The 21,992-nt window shown below is 32.6% G+C and overlaps 2 protein-coding genes and 1 pseudogene across 14 annotated transcripts in view; 2 read left to right on the top strand and 1 right to left on the bottom strand.

Annotated features, from left to right (window-relative positions):
- Positions 1-14,243, top strand: part of LOC128171243 (coronin-2B-like) — a 37,127-nt gene extending 22,884 nt beyond the window's left edge. For 10 of the 13 annotated variants that reach the window (XM_052836980.1, XM_052836989.1, XM_052836985.1 and 7 more), the window contains 10 exons: positions 301-405; positions 940-1,036; positions 1,443-1,555; positions 2,753-2,866; positions 3,444-3,500; positions 3,816-4,003; positions 5,489-5,630; positions 6,279-6,407; positions 8,531-8,620; positions 10,648-14,243. In XM_052836980.1, the coding sequence (XP_052692940.1) occupies positions 301-405; positions 940-1,036; positions 1,443-1,555; positions 2,753-2,866; positions 3,444-3,500; positions 3,816-4,003; positions 5,489-5,630; positions 6,279-6,407; positions 8,531-8,620; positions 10,648-10,806 (1,194 nt within the window). In that variant the 3' untranslated portion in view covers positions 10,807-14,243. The remainder of the gene's footprint in view (positions 1-300; positions 406-939; positions 1,037-1,442; positions 1,556-2,752; positions 2,867-3,443; positions 3,501-3,815; positions 4,004-5,488; positions 5,631-6,278; positions 6,408-8,530; positions 8,621-10,647) is intronic. The other 3 variants (XM_052836991.1, XM_052836992.1, XM_052836993.1) reach the window with 3 other exon arrangements.
- Positions 14,244-15,166: 923 nt separating this feature from the next.
- LOC128172060 (E3 ubiquitin-protein ligase Midline-1-like) lies at positions 15,167-17,632 on the top strand. The gene has a single exon (XM_052837832.1). It carries the CDS (start codon positions 15,428-15,430, stop codon positions 17,333-17,335), a length of 1,908 nt encoding a protein of 635 aa, XP_052693792.1. The 5' UTR covers positions 15,167-15,427; the 3' UTR covers positions 17,336-17,632.
- Positions 17,633-19,207: 1,575 nt separating this feature from the next.
- On the bottom strand, positions 19,208-21,992 carry LOC128173072 (probable E3 ubiquitin-protein ligase MID2; annotated as a pseudogene).

The following is a 21,992-nucleotide window of genomic DNA, read 5'->3' as shown; positions in this document are numbered from 1 at the left end:
ATATGCAATTTTGGATGAAAAATAACATTTTCAAAAATTTGATTCAGTTCGTTGACATATTAAACAAAAAACTCCTAGCGGATTCGAACTCATGCTTGGGGTTCAGAAGCCCAATACTTTAACCACTGAGCTACGACAATATACAATTAAAGTGAATGATATAAGAATTTTTAACAAAACATTTAAATCGCCATCTTGTGACGCAGTGTCTGAAAAAGTATAAGTGTAGGTGTAGTGAGGTACCTTAAATGCATCTTTCAAAAAAAATAATACACTAAATGTTAACCTTCAAATTTTTAGAAAAACATGTCTGCACCCATGAGGACTGAGGGTATTGACAACGCCAGCAGTATACTCCTACCATACTATGACCAGGACACCAAAATCATGTACCTCGCCGGCAAGGTCAGTCCATAGCCCCACTCTGTAAATCTACTGGTCATATGTTTTAAAATAAAGAAAACCAAACTCTTGTCTCATTTGCTAAAGGAGGAATGCATTGTAACAGCAAAATTTTATTTATAATTATGGATTGTTCAATTATCATACTGTAAACCAACTTTTGTTCACAAACGAGAAATTTTTGCGAGTTTCGCGAGAGCCTCGTCATCGCGAATATTTCTCGCTGCGAACCAGTCTTTATCGTATGGTTGTTATAACAAAATACGGTTCTGGATATGGCTTGGTCGTGAACATTAGTCGTCGTTAACCAGTTTATTGGAAGAAAATCACAAAATAAAGTCGCTGCAAATAAATGTTGGTTTACAGTATCTTAAGAATGATTTCTTTAATAAAAAAAATGCATGCTTCAAATTATTATGAATTAGATTTTTTGAATTTTATGGGAAAATGGAAAATCTGTTTTGGTTGTAAGTAAGACACTATAGAATTCCAAATTCTAAGGTTTGAAACGAGTTGATCTCAATGTTAATTTGACAGGGTGACAGCAATATCCGGTACTTTGAGATCGACGATGAGTCTCCCTACACTCACTATCTGAACTCGTTCATCACCTCCGACCCCCAGAGAGGACTCGGTCAGTAAGATTAAGCTAGATTAAGCTAGATTAAGCCTTTGATTTATACTCTTTGACCTTTATAGAATTCTCAGTAAGCAGCTAGGATTTACTAAAAACTGCTTTAACTCTTTTATTTTTTTCTCATTTCTGTTTTTTTTATTTGATTTATATTAAATTATAGAAACATAGTTCTAGAAGAATTATAAGGTATTATCTTGCTCCATTCACATCAAACTTATGCAATTGTATGATTCCTTTTGTAAAGGCATGAAAATGCTGTACAAAAGGTTGAATCAAACAAAACCCTGTTTATAAATGAAAATTAAGTATTTATCTGTAGGATTTTAAATCTCAGATGGGGATAAAGGTGTTAGAGTTATTAACTTCATCAATTATAACGAAGATATTAATTTAAATGTTGTAGGTGTGATGCCAAAGCGAGGCTGTAACACAGACAGGTGTGAGGTGATGAGGTTCTACAAACTCCACGCCTCAAAGAACCTCATAGAACCGCTGTCCATGATTGTACCTAGAAAGGTGACTATTATAATGTGTACACTACATAAAGCCACTGTCCATGATTGTACCTAGATAGGTTAGTATTATAATGTGTACACTACATAAAGCCACTGTCCATGATTGTACCTAGAAAGGTTTATTATAATGTGTACACTACATAAAGCCACTGTCCATGATTGTACCTAGAAAGGTTAGTATTATAATGTGTACATAACATAAAGCCACTGTCTATAATTGTACCTAGAAAGGTTAAAATTATAATGTGTACACTACATAAAGCCACTGTCTATTATTGTACCTAGAAAGGTTAGTATTATAATGTGTACACTACATAAAGCCACTGTCTATTATTGTACCTAGAAAGGTGACTATCATAATGTGTACACTACATAAAGCCACTGTCTATAATTGTACCTAGAAAGGTTAGTATTATAATGTGTACACTACATAAAGCCACTGCCTATAATTGTACCAAGAAAGGTGACTATCATAATGTGTACACTACATAAAGCCACTGTCTATAATTGTACCTAGAAAGGTTAGTATCATAATGTGTACACTACATAAAGCCACTGTCTATAATTGTACCTAGAAAGGTGACTATCATAATGTGTACACTACATAAAGCCACTGTCTATAATTGTACCTAGAAAGGTTAGTATCATAATGTGTACACTACATAAAGCCACTGTCTATAATTGTACCTAGAAAGGTTAGTATTATAATGTGTACACTACATAAAGCCACTGTCTATAATTCTACTTCATATCATAAGATAAATGTATCCATATGTAAACCTTATAGAACCTCTTCCATAATTGTAGCTTGTAAAGTAAGTACTGTTATAATATGTAAACAACATAAAGCCACTGTCTATGATTGAACATCATTAGAAAAACAGAGGTAAACCCCATATCAGTGTAATATGATCATAGACCCATTGTTCATGATTATTCCTAGGTATAAATATAAGTAAATCTCATACTGTAAGAAGGTAACTAAGTATTATATCCCTTGATATCAAGAAAGAGATGATCTTGAAGAGGATTCACAGAAAAAGAGGTGGTGTTCCTGATGTACATTACATATTGTACATTACAAATTGTACATTACCTGGTGTACATTACCTGGTGTACATTACCTATTGTGCATTACATATTGTACATTACCTGGTTATGAGGTTAAGAACTGATATTGGTGTTGTTTCTGTTACAGTCCTCTGTGTTCCATGATGACATATACCCCCCGACGGCCAGTCTGATTCCCTCCCTGTCAGCGGATGAGTGGATCTCCGGACAGACGCGGGGACAGATTCTAATGTCTATGTTGGTAAGCTATAAATAGGTCAGAGGGGTCAGAAAGTAATGTCATAAAGCTTACATAGATTAAGTATATACGAGAAATTACTATCCAAGATAAACAGATTGCAAGAAAGTACTCATTACTGATTGTAAACTTGACAAAGTTATAATTATTATAAAAGTTTAGCAATTGCAATTAAATTTTGTTTTGTTTTTTTTTTTACAAAACAGCAGAATTGCTAAATTAGTTACTTGCACACAAAAGGAATCTAAAGAATTGTAAATTAGTGCCCAAGAGTATGTAAAGGGATATTGATCTAGTTGTATATTAAATACTCCACACTTCAAACTGTGACACTCATGTTTACCATCAGAAACAAATTTTCCTCCATGACTAACAAAAACCATTATGTTTGAGTCCTTGTTGTCCTAACTCTAAAAAACATGAAAGGTCCTTTATCTATGGGATCAGTTTATTTCAGTAATAATGATTATTTGAAGCATTTTTGTTTTTATTCAAATTGGTTTCCCTCAAACATTGTATTTTCTTTTTCTTGTATAGTATGATGCAAACTTGTCAATGACATTTTTTTGTATTTTATCAGGATGGTCATGTGACCAACTCACCCAAAGTGACGTCAGCAAAAGCCGTCCAAAACAAGGTCAGATTTAGTGACCTATATAGTATATATACACCATCCATTTAACTTAGATTTATCTTAAGCCTTCCTTTTCTCATGTAATTACCTATAAGATGCAAATGACACTATTGCCTAGTATATTGAAGAGTGACAGATAACATAAAAAAGGCAAAAATATTTTTTTTCTCACCCTTTGGTAGAAAGCAATGAGTTACATCAGTCTGAGTTTTAAGCTACAGTTGAGTTAGAAGTATGATGTAGTTACATACATTGATACCCTCAATTAGATACAAATAAGATACATCTAGATTGTATGAAGTGTTCGGCATATTACAGGACAGTACCTTATCTCAAGCTCCAACCATCACAACATACAAAGCCGTCAACAGACCGCGACCAGAGGGAAGCGTGTCCACTCAACCGTACGCCGGGGAAACCACGGCGACGACCAATCACCGCAGCATCCCCGCGTCTCTACGCAACATCAAACAGCTCAGTACTAATGAGGAATTTGTCTCAATCAAGTAAGAATGGCTGCCTCCATCTTCATCCCAATGGCTTCCTCTCTTTTTGTCTTTAACTCTCTCTCTCTCTATCTCTCTCTCTCTCTCTCTTTCTCTCTTGTGGGTCTAAGTGCAATTCTGAGGCATAGTTTGTTAAAGTTTTAAGTTATCAATAATGATAAGAATAATAGAGGGAAAATTTTTTTCAAAGCATTTTACGGTACTAAAATTTTCCTGTTAATTTTTTTGTTTCTTAATGGTATAAATATAAAATTAATTTGTTGCTCGATTTCACCTATTTTCATCAGAGCTATTGACCAGATATTGACTTTAAGATAGATATCTTTATAAGAAAGCGGGGTTTGCTTATTAATATTTAAATATATAATCGTACGATGGCTTAAAATTATATAAATGTAAGTAATAAGGAATCATTCTTTGAATATTATGAGATGACAATTTCGGTCGGGGTGTGATCAAATCTATCATAAAGCCCTTCAAGCTTTATTGGATTTGATTACACCCCGACGGAAATTATCACCTCATAATACTCAAAGAATGATCCTTATTCCTTATTTATTTCCACTCTACGCCAATTTTATAGAATGAGAGGGGTGGATGGGGGTTAACATTTATAGACTATAAAAATTTTCTTAAAAAGGAGAGTTCTTTATAAAAATGTAGGAAAAATTTTAAAGTGAAAAAAAAATGTTTCTTTGTTAAATGAGAGCTTATAGCTACACTTGAGATAGTTTATAGCTACATGTATACATGAGATAGTTTATAGCTAAACATGAGATAGTTTATAGCTAAACAGGAGATAGTTTATAGCTTAACATGAGATAGTTTATAGCTAAACATGAAGAAGTTTATAGCTTAAAAAGAAGTAGTTTATAGCTAAACATGAGATAGTTTATTGCTAAACATGAAGAAGTTTATAACTAAACATGAGATAGTTTATAGCTAGACATGAGATAATTTATAGCTAAACATGAAATAGTTTATAGCTAAACATGAGATAGTTTATATCTAAACATGAGATAGTTTATAGCTAAACAGGAGATAGTTTATATCTTAACATGAGATAGTTAATAGCTTAACATGAGATAGTTTATAGCTAAACATGAGACAGTTTACAGCGAAACATGATGTAATTTATAGCTAAACATGAGATAGTTTATAGCTTAACATGAGATAGTTTTTAGCTAGACATGAGGTAATTTATAGCGAAACATGAGGTAATTTATAGTTAAACATGAGATAGTTTAAAGCTTAACATTAAATAGTTTATAACTAAACATGAGATAGTTTATAGCTTAACATGAGATAGTTTATTGCTAAACATGAGGGGGATCTGATTGTTAATTTTTTGACCACTGAGCCACTTTTTTTGGATATTTACACTAGCTTGAATTAAATACACTTATTAATTTGATTATTTATCATTTATTCTGTTGAACAGAATTAACTTTGAAATGGATGTCTCAATATTCTCACATATTTCAGAAATGAAAAATCCAATGGAGTTCCAGTGGACACCCCAGATGGCCCTATGAGTCCCAGTGGATCTAACACTGTGAAGAAAGTCTGGTCCCCGACATCCCCCAGTAAAGCATCAACCAATGGATTCCCTGGGGGAGATAATGAGGTAAGTCGTCGCCCCTTGAAGTGGAACTCTTTAGTAATCAGTCACTGTTGCACTGTGTTAGGGTCTGAATCTTACACAATATAATTAAAATTAGAACTTCGAATCTTGTTGTAGACAGTGAAAAGTGAATGTTTTATGAGAACCACTGCTAACAGTCTAGATGCTCAACAAGTTAATAGAAATTGTAACATACTGAAAGAAAATTAATTAATTAATTCTATTATGCCCAAAATTTAGAAAGAAATGAACCATAAACTACTCTATGTGTAACTTTTTTTATTAACAGAAATGAAAGGTCAATTTGACTTTATTCAAAAGAATTTTTTTAAAAATTTGTTACTGTAATGCTGAAATAATTAAAAGTACTATATAGATTGTTGTATAAAGGATTACAGTTGATTGCAGTTTAGGTTTAAAAATATATACATGTATATGCTAATGTATACACAGAATATCTTCAGAAGTAAACAAGAAACTGTAGATACCATGTTACTAATTTTCCAAATAGATTTAAGATAATTCATTGATTTATTAAAAGGATGTGTATAGTATTACTATTAGCAGTTACTATATAGCCACAAAAAAGTCAGAAAATGCATTAAATCTGATAGAGGTCTGCTAACACACTGAATGTACGAATGTATACAGAACCACTGCAGACTACAGAGTGCTCGATTTAGCCCGGAATTCTTCCAAGCTTACTTGATTAACCGGGACAGAACCAGTACAACCAGTGTAGGTTGTCAGGGAAACGACCTTTGTAATCAAAAAGGTCATGTAAGTCAAGGCTGAACGGAGTGCTTTAAAGTTGTATAAATTCCTCGGTAACAATCTGACGTTAACTGAGTAACATCCATGATATCTAAGCTACTGCTTCATTGAGGCTTGGGGGTTGTGGCCATTTTAAAGTACTTTTCTATCTCAAAACAAAGAAGAGTTTAAATATTTCAGCTATATATGGTATTGTAATAGATGACTAACGCTTACATAATAAAAGTTGTTTTCATCTTTCTAAAAGTAATTTGTGATAAAGTAAATTCTGTAAGTATGACCCTCAGCCTCCATAACAAAGCAAAACAAACAAAACAAACAAACAAACAAACACAAAACTCTCAAAACATATGAAAAAAGGACCAAGTTAAAAATTAAAGAAGAGTAGATAATATTCTGATTAAAATTTATATATATGATATGGGTTTGAACATAAAATAAAAGAAAAACACTTCAAAAATTATCAAAAAATAATGTTTTTTATGTAAATAACTATATTTTACTATTTATTTCCATATTTTAAAGAGAACAAAACTTTTTCATGTACATAAACACTGAACCATTTACCTAGAAATATACAGCCATAGTTGTGTGACCACCTCACATTCCGGCTAAATTACCTTCCTTTACCTGATTTTTCTACTGCTATATTGCCACTAGAATTTTCTTTTCACTTTTTCATTAAATCTGAATTAAGCTTGGCTTATGTATTTATATACACAAAGAAATAATGTAAATTTCAAAATTTAGCAGCTGTCTGCAAATTCGACTTTATCAACAGTATATATATATATATTTACTTGTAAAGTTCTTTACTAACATATTTTACCTCTCTTACTGAGTTCTAGGCATTCTGTGTATAGCAATATACTAACAAATACATATTTATTCAAGATTTAAAAATGGACAAGAAAATATAAACACGATTCTATTTGTTTTTGTTTTAATCACTATATTGGGAAATATGTGCAAATTCATTGTTCAACAAGAAATTAGTCAGTTTATATTTTCTATTTAAAATATATCATAAAAAATAGAAAAAAAATCAAATATCAAATAGAAATGAGAAAGGGGGTATTCATATAAAATAACTCAGTATATATATTCATCATCAATAAATAAAATCTAATGAACAATTTGTGATAATATTCTGTGATAGAATATGATTGTTGAATATTAATTTGTCTTTATTTTTTCTACATGTTTATATACAATGTATCATATGTTTTTTATGTTTCTTTGACAATACTGTTTATCATTTATAATCACAGCAGCCTACTTAGAAAAACCCTGGGTGTTTGTACAGAATTCATAGTGTAGTCCTAGCTTACATACAATGTAGCAAAATAAGTGTAGTTTTAGAAATGTAGTATTCCAAATTAGGTAATTTTAATGATAGAAGCAAACCAATATAGCATCACAAGTGTAGTCAACCACTTTGTACACGTATAGTATTCTTCCTCGAAGTTTGGTGCATCGTAACTTATGCATTTAATGTAAATATAAAAGAGATGAAAGATCCATGTTCAGAAAAAGCTAGAATCCCTCTCAGAATTTTTGAAAAAAAATATGAAAAGACAACAACTGTGTCTTTTTCTGATATTAAAAACCCCAGGGTTCTTCTCAAGTAGGAGCGGCCCTCTACACGTAGTAATAGTTGTTGTACATGATTGTATAATGCACAAGTTCAATACTGAACAACTTTATTTCCAATTTTTATACAAGACTGATATAATGACAAGATGATATCACTGATTGACCAAAAAAAAATTACGAACTAAATATATATTTATATATTATGTACTAAAACTTTGGAATAGAAAGGTAAATGACTTTTTGAATTCAAGGAATTTGAGTTTACTTGAAAATTGAAAACTGAAAAAATTGGATGGGTGGGCTGATGTTTAGTAATGCTATAACTGCTATTCAGAGTGAAAAAGTGTCTCGTTGTGATATCATTACGTCATCGTAACATCCTCCAAATGTATCATATCATCAATACATGCCCACTATGTGTTCTACATTACTATGTCTCAATGTTTATGATATATTTTTTCTGCTTCAGTGTATACACCGTCATGTACTCGTTATGCTTTGGTTGCCATGACAACTGTTTCTGTGCTTTGTAGAGTGTAACTCACGTCAAAAAGGTGTGGTCCTCGCCCCAATCTCCCGCCACCCCCCGCTGGTTTGGGGAAACCCCAACTAATGAGGCAGAGGTTTGTAGATTCTAGAGTGTGTTTTCTACCCCTCCGATTGTCTTACCCTACTCTCGTCACTGTTTGAAGTGAAGCTAGTACTAGTAAAGTAGCAGTGTTTTGAATGGTAGTTCACATGCAACATTTTTTTTATATGTCAATAAGTGTATTTTCCCCAATATGAATAGTAAAAACACTTCTATTACTTTATTTTTTTATCATTTATCTACACTATGTCATCAAGTATAGCTTTATTACAAACCGATATTGCGTTGTAATGAATAAATTCCTGTCAGATACGTTTTTTTGCAGCTAAACATTATATTATATGGGCAGATTGCGTAGAACATGTTTCATAGAACAAAGCATTTCAGTAACAAATCATCCATTTTTTACTTGTCAACTCTTGGTTTTTTGCGGTACTTAATTTGCAAATCAGAAAAAGGTGTTAACTTGGAAATGAAGTTGTAAGATGACTTACCGTACAAACACTGCGCAGAGGCTCTGTCCATTTTGGTCAAAGAAGTAGCATTAACTCTAAGCAATACCGTTATGAATGTATCGTACCGCGCGTAATCTCTGCAATAGGTCTTGAAAATTATGGTTCAAATGTGGACATCTACAATACAAAGGTTAGCAGAAATTCCTTTTGTTTAAAATTGTTGAAAGTCATTTGACCAAACCAGGTCCTGCCTTTGTGATTTTATGATGGTGATTGTAGTGAGTAGTTTGTAAATCGTGTTAAACGAGCTAATAGATACTATTGATCCAAAGGGGGGGGGGGGGGGGGGGCTCATTCAAATCATTAAACTTTCAGTTTTCCCCATTTTGTTAAAGATCAAGGTGTCATTTTGGTCTCATATCCACAAGTACCATAGAACCTTGACAATATTTTGAAGTTGTGTGAATATTTACGGCATGTTTGTAGATATTTTGATATAGATGGATGTTTTTGCATGCTATTTAACATAGAATATTGTTTTAGAAAAACTGTATAGTATCAATTGCCTCAAATACTAGTACATGTGATACTGTAGTATTAATTAACACAAGATATATGATATCACCTACCTATAGTAGTAAAGTAGATAATGATCCACCTTATATTAACCCAATGACATGTTTAAGAACAGGAATACATGTAAATTATAATATAAAGTGTATGGTACTGTCCTAGTAAATCAAGCATTGGAACACTATGATAGATAACCAATTACACAGTTCCTTGTTAACTAGAAGGCCCACCACATCTCAATTTCATTTTAAAACAAAAAATACCACATTTTTCTTAAACGATCCCCTGTATATTATTAAAAGTGCTTACAATTAAAACTGATTTCAAAAAATACCATATTTTTCTTAAACGATCTCCTGTATTTTTTTTTTTAAAAAGTGCTTACAAAAAAAATGATTTCAAATACAATAATTTGTCCTTCTTACGAATATAGGTGTAATAAGACAATAAAGGGCATCGTTGGTGCATTATTGTGTTATATATATGTGTTTGACTGCTCTATGTGTAGTGTAAAGAATGCTGCAAAATGTTGCCCATATCATTAGAAGGATAGTCAATCGACTTAAAGCTTGTATGGTGTTGTATATACTAATAATTACAGTGCGCGCATCGTGTGTTGTTTGAGTGAAATTCACATCGAAATGACCGTTCTAATAGAATGTTGTGGACTGTATATACGGGACTTCGCTGTTAACTAATCATTAAGGATGTGTGGCGTTGAGATAAAACGCATGGGGTAAACTCATACACAGGTGTGATAGAGGAATGTACTATTATCATTGATTTTACTTGTGTGACAGAAAATTAATTTGGAAAAATTTTAATGATTTGATAAGCATTTTACGTAATCTTGATTGTGCTAGAAATCACTAAACATCTAAAGCACCAAGCATGAAATACGTCTTAAGCAAAGTTTATTTAAATCTTATAAATATTCTATTTTTAACGTGCGGTGTCACCAAAAACAAAACTAAACACGTGGCTTTACTGACAGATAAATCATTGTATAGTAATCAATTGGTATCTATTCCAGCTTCGTAAAGCCTACTTCAAACAACTGGAGGAGATAGGAAGCCTGAAGGAGCAGATATCTTTAAAGGACAAGAGGATCAGGCAGCTGGAGGAGGAGATCTCTATGTTAAAACTGCCGGTTGCGGGAGCCGAATCCGGGGAGGGCCAAAGTGAATGCTGAGTCAACAAAAATCACCCTGTCATGTTGACCAGTTGAACACTTTATGTCAATATGCGACAGAAGATTTTGCAGTTGGAGAAAAAAAGTCAAATTACGATGTGATAAAGTCACGTGGTCAAGTACCATCTGACACAGCTGAACATTTTACATACGCTGTATATTTGACGAATAATTAATATATGTCTTTGAGTTAAGATGACAAATCAAAACGACATGAGTTAAAATCAGCATGGAGACTGATACAGGTACAGGAGGTCATTTCATTTCAACATGTGACGAACGATTATATATTTTGGACTAAATCGCGTCAAACGCCATGCGAGAAGTATAAATGACAAGTGATATATCTTGGATGAAGCACGTTAATACGACATCCGTAATTCATGTTCAGCATCAACACACATAGATTGCCCGTATTTTGACATCTCAGTGTTCAAAATTTATGAACGAGTGACTAGCATTTGGTCATTGCATTCCAATATGTCTGAAAGGACATGCTTGAATATGGACATTCCAAGTATGTCATATGACATGCATGTAATATTTTTTGGATTGGATTAGATTTACAGCGCTTGTAACATGTATAGATACTTATTGCAGATATCGTTTATGGTGTATGATATTGCATTCCCCCCTTTTTGGTCTATTCCGAACAGTTTCCTGCAACTACTGCTCAAGTTTACACATTTTCTGTAGAAAACGTAATACGTAGAGTTTGTTTTGTCCATTAATTCTAGAGGCAGTATGTGTTGAGCGTGAACGTTTTTGTCAGCTATAATTTTGTTTGGAGAAGTAATTTGAAATGTTCAAGATCTTATCCTCACTAAAAAAAAACACGTGTAACGTTAGCCTTTTGTATATAGGAGAGCTGCCGTATTGACATAAAACCTTTGCGTGAATCGGTGTTAATTTCATAGCTCTTCTGTGTTTGACATTCCTGTTGGTGATTCTAAATATTGAATGCAATTATTTTTAGATCGCAATCCAGGGCATTCCAAAGTCGCCTGCTGCTTTAAATATCGCTAATGAATGTAATGTAACAATTACACCCTGAAAATGAATATGTTCCGTAGAGCTTGCTTTTGTGATAGGAATTTTTGGACGCATATATACTGAATATAAAACAAAGTAAAGATTGAGAAAGTATATACATTTTCTGGGGCAATGCTTGTCGTTTGTGAAAGATAGAACAAAAATAAATATTTTCTGTAATCAGCCAAACAAGTATATGAAATTACAGAAGGAGTAAATGAGCCATAACTTTCGATTTACCTTTTGCTGTAGCCTGCTATATTTTAGATCCGACACAACAACCAAGATCTGTCCCATTTTATAACAATGCATCTAAATGTTTATATTAACTTTACAATATTGAGTTTTACCTCATTAAAGTTTATTGTTATACGATGCTCTTTGCGACAATTACATATACTTTGACATATGTATACTAGTATTGTCTCAATTAGAATGCTTCCATTATTGTCTTTCAGTTTTCAAATCTTCGTCCATCAATATAATAAAATGGAATATATTTATACACTGTAGTTCATTTTCTGATGGAATGCTTATAATTGGTACCATGTTTCGGACTTAGATACTGTAAACGTATTACATTTGGCTGTGTATTCTATTTAGCGTTTTTGGCGGTAAACGCCGTCCGCTATATCGCCAAATGTAAATATATAAGTACCTAAATAGGTACTTCCAGAAATGCGCTAACTCAAATCCACGCTAATTCGTTGAAAAATCATATTCCGCCAAATATCGTACACGGCAAATATACATGTAATACGCTTACTAGTTGATATTAAAGTGTTTGTCAGATTGTTAGTCATGTGTTGTAGATCTGTATACTGCCAAATAGCGGCATCAAGTGCTTATTTTTATTTTTATGCATTTTAACAAGTTTTATGAATGCACTCTTTGTTAATTCTTTTTTTTTCAAATGTGCGTTCAAATCGAAAAGAAAACAAACAAAAATATTTCCTGTTGAATATAAATATAAAGTGTTCAAAACTTCAACGTGCATTCCACTGTGCGCAGAAAATATATTCCAGGTGCTTTTCATTTATATAGTTCATAAATCTTCTAGATAGCGATGTTGCTTAGAGCTATGAAAATCAATTACAATGCTATGAAAGAGACATACTGTAGCATATAAATGTTATTACATTATACAATCACATTGCAATTATAAAGTAAATATGTATTGTTTTAAAAATGAGAGTAGGCTGTGTAAAACAATGGATTCGAATATCAAAGAGATAATGATATGACAATAAAAAGTAGAAAGCATTGTAATATACACTGAAGAGACCGCTATAAAAAGTAAATATTTAACTGAGGGATTTGAATCTATAAACCTTTTTTCCATTTAATATGAACTTTGTAAGTAATGATTTTCCTCAATCAGGTTTGTTTTTTTAAAAAATGGTTTAGAAAAGTACTGTTGAAATACTAGAAACATTTGATTATTTTTTTGTGCAGTTCTGTAACCCTTTTGTTCGATATTAAAACGTTTCCAAACTTTGTAAAAAAACAATGAAGGAAATGCAGTAAATTTGAACAGTTTTATTAAGATCGGATGTACCATAGCATGTAAAATAAATAAAAATGGACTGACATAAAACGTATCTTTTAACTGATATTTTATGGTTAATATCAATTTTTTGGATTTTTGTGACAGTCCTTTTCTGGATATCTTTTTTTTCGATTTCTCTTTTTTTTTTGAGAGTCAAGTTTGTCAACCCAACAAATGCTCCTCGTGCAAGCGTGAGGTGTGTTCATGTTCTAGGTAAATGTGTTGACCACATAATAACTTTGTACCAAATACATTTGAGGGAAGGTCCTATTTCTCTTTTACTGTCTCATCACTTATTTATTAATAATCTGACATCTAACATTTTTTGTGCAAGTTGTATATTTTTGCTTGTTATTGTAAAAACTGAACTTCCGATTTTGCTACCCTTATAAAACCAATACGCTATTTTACAGTTATCTTTGAAGGTATATTTTTTTCACACAACTGTAAATTAAAAGTGCAAACTTTAGTATACACATATTTGTTTGTATGTTTAAAGCAACCCTGGCTAAGAAACAGGCTTTGAAAAAGCTACTGCAATCTAAATGTTGCGTTATAATCCTGGTAATTGCTTCCTGTGTTGTAAAGTTTGTTAAAAATTTTTGTCTCTATACAGTTTGATAATCGGAATGCAAACAATTTATTTTTATTTTTAATACACCTAAATCTAAATTGCAATCTTGTGTATCCTTTGATTCCCATTATAACATCGGCGAATGTTGTTTTTTGCCCTCTCCATTCCAAATTGTATCCTTATGCATTTTCATAAACATTATATGTGACTGATATGTTCACTATCAATAATAAAATATGTTGCTTCTTTGATTATATTGAATAAATATTATGAAGATTGACAGTTCGAAATTTTGTGGTGTTTTTCTGTTGATTTTGTCAAAAAATGTGACCATTCTTAAGGATAAAAAATATATTAGTAATTTGCTAACAAACAAACAAACAAACAAAAAAAAACAAAAAAAACAAACTATGGTTTTATTAATATTCATTAACATCAATTTTCGTGGATTTAATGAAAATCAGCTGTTTCAAGGATATGTAGATTTGAAGACAATGATCCTGTAAATATTATGTATTAAAAACAAGACTTCGATGAACATTTATTTTTGCGTATTTCAACAACGCACTCCATGAAAAATTGGTATTTTACGAATATTGATGAATTACAAATTTTGCAGGATCAGTTTAAATGTTAGATAAATAATCATATTTATTTTTTTAAGTATTGTTTCAGGAAATGATATGATTGTTAATAAAGCGTTTTCCATTACCTTATTGCTGTATATATAAAAACAATCTAAGACGAGTTATTTTCGGCATTGTAAATGCGTATGAATAATCATTTGTCTACTGTACATATTTCATATCTTTACTTTAAGCACTTGCAATGATACAAAGTGTCCACTGAAAACCGATATTTACATGTATTTGTATTAATTCTGAGGCACATACAATGATATGAAATGTCCACTGTAAACTGATTTACATTTGTATTCTGAAGACATAATTATCTCTTTTTTTTCGGCGGGGGGGGGGGGGGGGTATAACAGTTGTATAATTCTTAATTATGCTCAAACTGAAAAAAAATTTGCCATTTAATTATCAATACCCTCTGTTTGTCAATCACTAATTTGTAAAGTATGCTTTTAAAAAAACTTTTAAAACCGTTGTGGTCTTATCCTACAAGATTTTGTCAAGTCTCCATGCCATTGGATGTTTAGCAGGCGTCACATGGACGGGCCGATTTAATAACACGGAGACATTATTACAGACCCGAAAGAGCTTCCATCAATGGACTGCTAGGCACATGGCGGTTATAATCACTCAGTGCTCTAAAAAGTTTCGCGCCAGGGTGAGATTGTAACTTATCAACTTATGATGAAATTACTCTGCTATATATCTCGTTTTACTAAGATTTACTGGTGTGAGAAAATTCTAAGGATATTTTTATAAACTTTATTTTCCTTCCGGTTTGTATCTTGGCAACATCATTTCACTTTCGGTTTCCTTTCTTGGAATATATTAATGGCGACCTTTATGAATGACACTTTTGCAGTTAATGAGGGTACTGTGTGTTCAATTTGTCACGACAATTTCAAAACACCGCGGTATCTACCATGTAAACATTCATTTTGCCACGATTGTTTATATTCTTACATTAACAGTCACTGTCAAAGTACGGAGTCGCGTTTGGGCTTTCATTGCCCACTTTGCCGGGATTACATTCCAAACATCTGTGTAAATGACGATCTTGAAGAATGGGTCAGATCTTTTCCTGAAAATCGAATCTTAGAAAAATGTGTCAGCAGTTTGGGAAATAAATTCTGCGAAGCTTGTTTACGTGATAGTGAGGAAGAGGAAGCGACGCATTTTTGTATACATTGCAACGAGAAACTTTGCGCCGTCTGCACAAAATGTCACAAAAAGGGACTTACAACACGTAAACATGAAATAATGTCTCTGGGCGAGACATCTAGGATGGACGTCCTTCCTTTCCATAGTAAAGAGGAAGTATGTACAAAACATCAGGAGAGACCAATTGAGTTATTCTGCCAAGATCACGAGGAGCCATGCTGCACGATGTGTGTAAGTACCAAACACAGGAAATGTGAAACTGTTGAACCAATAGAAAAAACAGCAACAAAGCTCAAGCAATACTTTGAGGGGAAAGAATTTGATTTGCTCTTGGAGCGTGTTGAAATTCTGGAAGATAAGCTAATGAGGACGAAAACTGAACAAGAAATGTGTGTAAGGCAAATGGAAAACACATCAGACCGAATTTCAGAAGAAACTGAAAGGAGTTTTAAAGAAGTTATTCACCATTTACAAAGTCTGAAAAATCAGTTCCTTACAAACATGAGTAAAGGTGTCAAGAAAAGAAAAGAAAGTTATGAGAAAAATATAAATTCGTTGTTGGATGGAATCCACTGCGCTCAGTTCATTAAAAACAAACTGGAGAAATCCACGGGGAGTAAAAGTGCAGTCGAGCTTACAGTTGTATATTTTAGTGGGAAGAAATGCTTTGACCGATTAAAAAAGTATGATTTCCAACAGTTGCAGACTATAATGGAAGAGAAAAAACCAGACATTTTTAAAGACATCATGGACTTGACAGGTGTTACTGACGTTAAGTTTTTGGAGAAGACAAATAGCGTAAACACCGATATGAAAAAATTACAATTGTGTTTGATAAGCGAACTTTCCATGAAACAAAAATTTATTCGGGACGGAACGATTCTATCATCCGGTGAATTCATTCTCTCAACCAGAGACACCAATCGTTATGGGAAGGACAATGATGAATGTTTCATCCTTAACAATTGTGGGGAAATTACAAAAAGAATAAAATCCATATCCAAGCCTTTTGGAATAACTGAAAACGAGAATGACATAATTGTAGTATGCTCTGGTTCAAAGTGTCTGCATTTTTTTGAAAACAAAAGTCTTAATTTTAAAAAAAGTGAGAAACTCATAAACGAACCATATTGTATTGCATACCTTTCCCCTTATATGTTTGTGGCGTATGGTGACAAAATCAGCAGGATAACCAAGTCTGGTTCACGTGTTTTCTGCAGAACCATCAACATACAACCTTCAGTAAAGCACATCATTAGCACATCATCACACATCGTCTACAGCAATCGTAAGACCAATGAAGTGGTCGCCATTAACAGTCACGGTACATGTACAACCGTGTGGAGATACAGCAGTCCCGGTCTTCTCTCTCCATGTGGATTGAGTGTGGATGGAGATGACAACATCTATGTAGCGGGAAAAGAGAGCGATAACGTCCACGTGTTGACCAAGGACGGACGGTGTGTCCATGTGTTTGAGAATATCACCAGACCAGACTTCATGAAGGTGGACAAAGAGAGAAAGCTGTGTTTTGTGGGCAGCATGAGGAAGTATGTCAGGGTGTATGAGATGCTGTAGATATGTGGATAAAATTGAAAATTTCATAAAGAATTGTGGTGTTTGTGATGTTGTAAGGATATTACAATTACATTGGTTACGTGCATGCAGGACATTTGTTATGTGGAGTACTGAGATAATAATTTGTGTTTAAAGCTGTATTAGCGTTTGTATTTGTTACGCTTTAGCATTGCCATGAATATATTATATGCTGTTTGGAATTAGTTATAAAGTTTGTTTTGTTTTTTCATAATCTAACAGACTCAAATATGTAGGGTAATAAATGTTGAAAATTCAAATTAAAGATATGTTCTATTATTATGATTTTTTGTACTGTTTATTTATCTCATAAGAGCAAAAAGTAGGCCAAATTTGGAAAGAAAAGTACTTGAATTATAAATGCATTCTCTCCTCATGGGTTTAGGTATCCGTCTCTAACTGTTATATAATATTGACTACTTGTCTGGCTAACGACACCCGCTAATTGACTTCTGGACCACACTTGACTAAACTCCTAAAAGCGACAGCTCGTGCAAAATTAAAACCGTGCAACAAAATGTCAAATTATATTGAAAATGTTTTAATCCATTGCACTGTTTTTCGCCGCCCGGTATTGCTTTTTTAAAATTTAATATCCTTTCTTTAATTCAGTGTCGCAGTCAACACCTTATCATTATTCAAATATCAAAATACGCACACCCTGTACACTAAATCGAAAAAAAAACCCAACAGCATTAAATTGTGTGTAAAAAAAAGTTATTAAACATCCCAGTACATTACCTCATCACACTCTCCCTTACGCAGATTCAACATGCCAAGTTGTATAAAAGCCACCTTATTCTTTTGTTTCAAGCTTTATATATTTTATCATTCCGGTCCATCAAATATAACTGGAAAGAAACACGCGATCCGATTCTAATCTAAACTAATATAAAGTAGAAAATAATCTTCATTCAGGAAAGAGAATGTAACGCGCCAGGTATGAACCAAGATTGGTCTGTCTGACTCATATCAGTTTGACTGGTAAGTAATAATTGTTATCAACTTAACCCAATATAGATGTAAGATTATTATTTTAATTAAGCAATGATTCGTCTTATATACAATTCTTTCTTACTGAACTTTAATCGTTTAGAGGATGCGATGAATTATGCACTGTTTATCCTTTATAAAAGTGTAATTTCATAAAGGTATTTAACAGCACGTAAGATTTACGCACTTCTATTAAAATAAATATACTATGGTATTTTGAATTATTATGGTGTTACAATGATAAAACAAATCCTATTTGCTTTAATTTTCTGATATTGAAATTAGAATTATTACTTTAAAATGACATCATATGTATTATCAAGCCTGGTGAGTTCTTTTGCGGATATCATTCCAAATTTCAGTTTATCATTCTAAATTTTGTGAATGCTAATAAAAGGAGGATGCCAAGCTATAATGTGTTTAAAAAAAAGATGAATATTACTATTCTTTACATTTGTAACACAATTCGTTCTTACAAAGTTGTAAACGTTTCATCGATGCGATGAATTATGCACTGTTATTCTTATATAAAGGTGAAAAGGTGAGGTTTGCGTACTTGAGATATGATGAATATTATCTAGCCTAAAGTCTTCTTTGGAGAGATCATGTATACATATATTATCAAGCTTAATGAGTTCTTTTGCGGACATCATGTGTAGTATCTAACCTGTTGATTCTTTTTGGAAATCATGTGTTTTATCTATCCTAATGAGTTTTTTGGGGGGAATTCTAGGTGTGTTGTATAACCTAATGAGGTTTTTTTGCGGATATCTAGTGCTAAAGGGCGTTACAAGATGCTAAAATAATGAAATAATTATTGCAGTTTTAATGAAATGATGTAGAAACACAATCAATGCATTGTCAACTTTAATGATGGTTGAATATGATGTTATGTTATTTCAATTTAGGTAAAAGCTACCAAAATTAAAAAGATTTTGTAAGGAATATGAGAATGTATTCCAGGATGTATATTGGCAAAAAGATTAAGTTAATTTAAATATTATTAGTATCCAATATTTATTAACTATAGTGTGACGTCGTGTTTAAGTATACAAATATATTTAAACTTCGATATTATCTTTAATATACTTGAAATAGGGTGTAAAATAAATCATTATCCGATCTATTCATTTTTTTTAATTTTCTTTATTAATTGCATCGTCCTGTAAAATCATCTTTTTTCTTATTTCGTTTTAAAAATAAAGGAATGTTTTTGCATGATATCAACTAAAACAAAACATAAATAACTAAAGCAAAAAATATAACATTGACGAAGATGTAACTTAAATCTAAGGCGCCACACCCTTGGTTGAATAAATGCCTAACGATATTGAAACATCTATTATCTTGGGTTTCATGATATATTTAAGAAATGAGTAATTTTTTGGCATATAATCAGAATAAACAATTAAAAATAAAAACTTACAGGAAAATGATAATTTTTTGTATAATTTTCAAATCATCAGTGGGGTAAATGAACATCTACAATTGAATTTGAACTGGAAAACTTAACTATTCCTTTCTTTGATCAAAAAAGAACATTACATCCGATATAAGTACATTGATTGCCCACTGGCTACATATATAATACCTTCTTCCTCGTCTATCTTGCAAGACAGTGGACTAGGAATATTGTCTATCAATCTAATGCGCTCTCCAGAGTTTGAGAGGACATGTATATTACTGCTTTCGTTGCCGGCTACGTAGATATTATCATTAAAGTCAGTATCCAGAGCAAGCGGATTTTTCAAATTGTCACTTTTATAACTCCAAACATATTGTCCTTCATCAGTCATTGCCTTGACTCGATTGGTTCTTGAGTTACTGTATACTATAATACCTGTACTTGTTACAACAAGGTGGAAGTTGTATGGCATTCTTATACCATAATTATATTCTTTTAATGTCTGCCCCATTTTGTCGACTTTTAAGATGTGGTATGTACATGCTACATACAGGCATCCATTCCAGCTTGCTATCCCATAGACGTTGTCACGTAGAGAAATGCTTCTAAGTTTATGGAAATCTTTGGAGGAAATGACATCAATAGTATTTGATTTCCAATTAGTAACGAAAATTTCTCCTTCGCATAAACAGGCGTCGTACGGTTCAGTGAACTCCACAATCCATGTTACCATACGCGTCAAATTTTTATCACTCAAAAAACATTTTCTATTAAACAGCAAACACATTCCAGCCTCAGTTTTGTTTACAGCTAAAAACCTTCCATTAGAAAGACATAAACCGCTAACAAAATACGCGCCTGTTAAGGTATGCTTTTCAGGTTCATTTATTTTTACAGTTCTGATATCCAAATAAGAACACCGAGTGGAAGACACAGCAAGTTGAATCTTTGCAATTTCTTTGAACCCAAGCAAACTTGTCCAAGCTGTTGCTTTCTCTTCTAAAATATTTACTTGTAATTGTCTGAATGGTTGCAGTTTTGCCATTTTAATTTTTTCCTTGACTATTATAAACCGCATCAGTGCCTCTGTATTGTTTGTTGTTTTCTTTGTTTTTTTAAGTCCTGTTTCTAGGTATTCTGTATAGAAAATTCCATCTTCCAAACTTGCAATCTCCCTTTGAAGCTTGTCTCTGCCTTTTTTAAGGGTGGAATATACTTCATCTACATATTCTTTCTTCAAATTTTCAAAATGTTGCATTAAGTTTAAAAATTCCTTTTCAGTTTTGGCAATATTCTCATCCACTGTGATATCGATTTCGGATAAATTAATTGTTCCTTCTGTTTTCGCCTTCATTAATTTCTGTTTAAATGTATTAATTTCGTTAAGCAGTAAATCTATCTCTCCGCTTTCTTTTAATAATTGTACAGCATCCTCAAGTTTATTCACCCTTTCACATGTTATATGATCTGTGTTAATACACAGTTCACAACATAGTTGCTTGTCGTCATGACAGAACATCTTTACTTTTTTATGTCGATGTTTGGGACAATTATCTGCAAATCTAATAGAAATTGTTTTCTGTGGTTTTATTTCGATAGTTGACATTAACGTGTGGTTTAAAGATGCCAAACTTCTCCTATGATACTTAGTGCATTGTGCACACAGATACTCCTTGCATGATAGACAATAGTTCGCAGCCTTCTCTTTGTCATTTTCTCTTAAGCATGGTTGACAATGTATTTCATCTGTTTGATCAACTATTTTCTGTAGTTCATTTGATGGAAAGAGTTCCGCCCATCCCTCGGGGTTTCCAGGGTCTCCGTCACTCGGGATGTATTCACGACAAAGCGGGCAGTGGAATCCCAAACGAGGCTCCATAGGTTTGCACTGACTGACAATGTAAGAAAATAAACAACTGTGGCAAAAGGAATGGCTACAAGGGAGATATCTTGGTGTTGTAAACTTTTCAAAGCAGATTGAGCATACACTATCATCATTGACTGTAGTAGTTTCTGGCTGCATGGTCGCCATGTTTATGTTTAATCATACACGCCCACTCAAAAATGAAGGAAAAGTGAAACGGAATTGTACTGCTTACATACTTCAGACATGGATTCTACAATGTAGGAACAATAACCAATAAAAAATTACAGACATAAAAATGACCAAATAAATTGATAATAAAATGTTCAAATATGATTTTGTTTAAGTACGTGAAAATACCTGCGTTCAGTTGTGCC

Source organism: Crassostrea angulata, chromosome 2, assembly GCF_025612915.1.
Source record: "Crassostrea angulata isolate pt1a10 chromosome 2, ASM2561291v2, whole genome shotgun sequence".
NCBI classification, from domain to species: Eukaryota; Metazoa; Mollusca; class Bivalvia; order Ostreida; family Ostreidae; genus Magallana; species Magallana angulata.
The sequence above is the reverse complement of the archived record's forward strand: the minus strand, read 5'-3'. Positions and strand labels throughout refer to the sequence as shown.